At 43.5% G+C, this 1,031-nt stretch overlaps 1 protein-coding gene across 1 annotated transcript in view; it reads right to left on the reverse strand.

Annotated features, from left to right (window-relative positions):
* ARL14EPL (ADP-ribosylation factor-like 14 effector protein-like) overlaps positions 1-474 on the reverse strand; it is a 2,364-nt gene extending 1,890 nt beyond the window's left edge. The window contains 1 exon segment of the mRNA XM_010137972.1: positions 332-474. Within this exon segment, the coding sequence (XP_010136274.1) occupies positions 332-474 (143 nt within the window).
* Between the last annotated feature and the right edge of the window lie 557 nt (positions 475-1,031).

Genomic DNA, 1,031 nt, shown 5'->3' on the forward strand with positions numbered 1-1,031 from the left:
ATTCCTGCTTTTGAGTCTGGGAGGTGGATTTTCAGTGCAGAAAATATGCTTCAGGATCATTGTCATCCACGATTATGAATTCTGCAGTTTCAAGTTGGAAACAAATAATAAGGTATGGAATAGCCCTCCTAAGAGGAGGGTTATTCTAACTAAGAGTACTCTCTTATTTCCCTGCTCACTATTTAATTTGAGCTCAGAAGAGCTCGTAGCCCACTAAATCACAGCACTCCAAACCTGACTCATTTCACTGTTGTTATTACTGACACTTCCCTATTGACTCAGCTTTTTATTTTTGTGATTATGTAAGAAATTGGAGGCAGTGGTAAGTCACTTGATGATAACATGGTACTGGACAAGACATACCGATTGTTTTTGTGTTATGGAGCAGTCCTTTGCAGGAGAGACATTTCCTTCTGCAGATGTTTCCCAAGTAGGATTGCTTTGCTTGCAGTTTTCTTCTGCATGGTCACTCATTTGACCAACCTTGTGAAATTTATTCATACATATGCGTTAGACATACACAGAAGCATGAGAGCCACAGACTTCTAGGTGAAGCAGGTGATATCCATGCTAGGCTTTTATGTTATCTAAACCAGCAGCAAATGCAGAACAAAATGTGGCTCAGTATCAGCCTCGGGTTTAAAACTGTTTTAAAATAGTATAACTAACATAAACAAAAGCTGTATCACCAAAGCCACTCTATAATTTGTTAAGCAAACCTTGGAAAATCTCTATTGCTTAAATAACACAGAAATGGAAGGAAGTGCTGTCCTCTGTGAAGCTGTCACTGACACCGCCTCACCGCATTGTCACCTTTACTGCAAAGGTGAGGAGCGCTGTTCTCACAGGACGCGTGAAAGCAGCCGGCGATGTGCGGTGGCAGTGAGAGCAGCGGGCGGAGCAGCCGTTCCGCTCACCAGCAGGTGACACTGTTGTCTAGCTGCGGTTCTTTTTGCCGGGCTCCGAAAAAGAGCAGGAGGGGCCTGGGCATGTTCTCTGACATTATTCACTGACACCCGAAGTGTGTGTCT

The sequence above is a fragment of the Buceros rhinoceros genome, unplaced genomic scaffold (assembly GCF_000710305.1).
Source record: "Buceros rhinoceros silvestris isolate BGI_N320 unplaced genomic scaffold, ASM71030v1 scaffold8836, whole genome shotgun sequence".
Taxonomy (NCBI): domain Eukaryota; kingdom Metazoa; phylum Chordata; class Aves; order Bucerotiformes; family Bucerotidae; genus Buceros; species Buceros rhinoceros.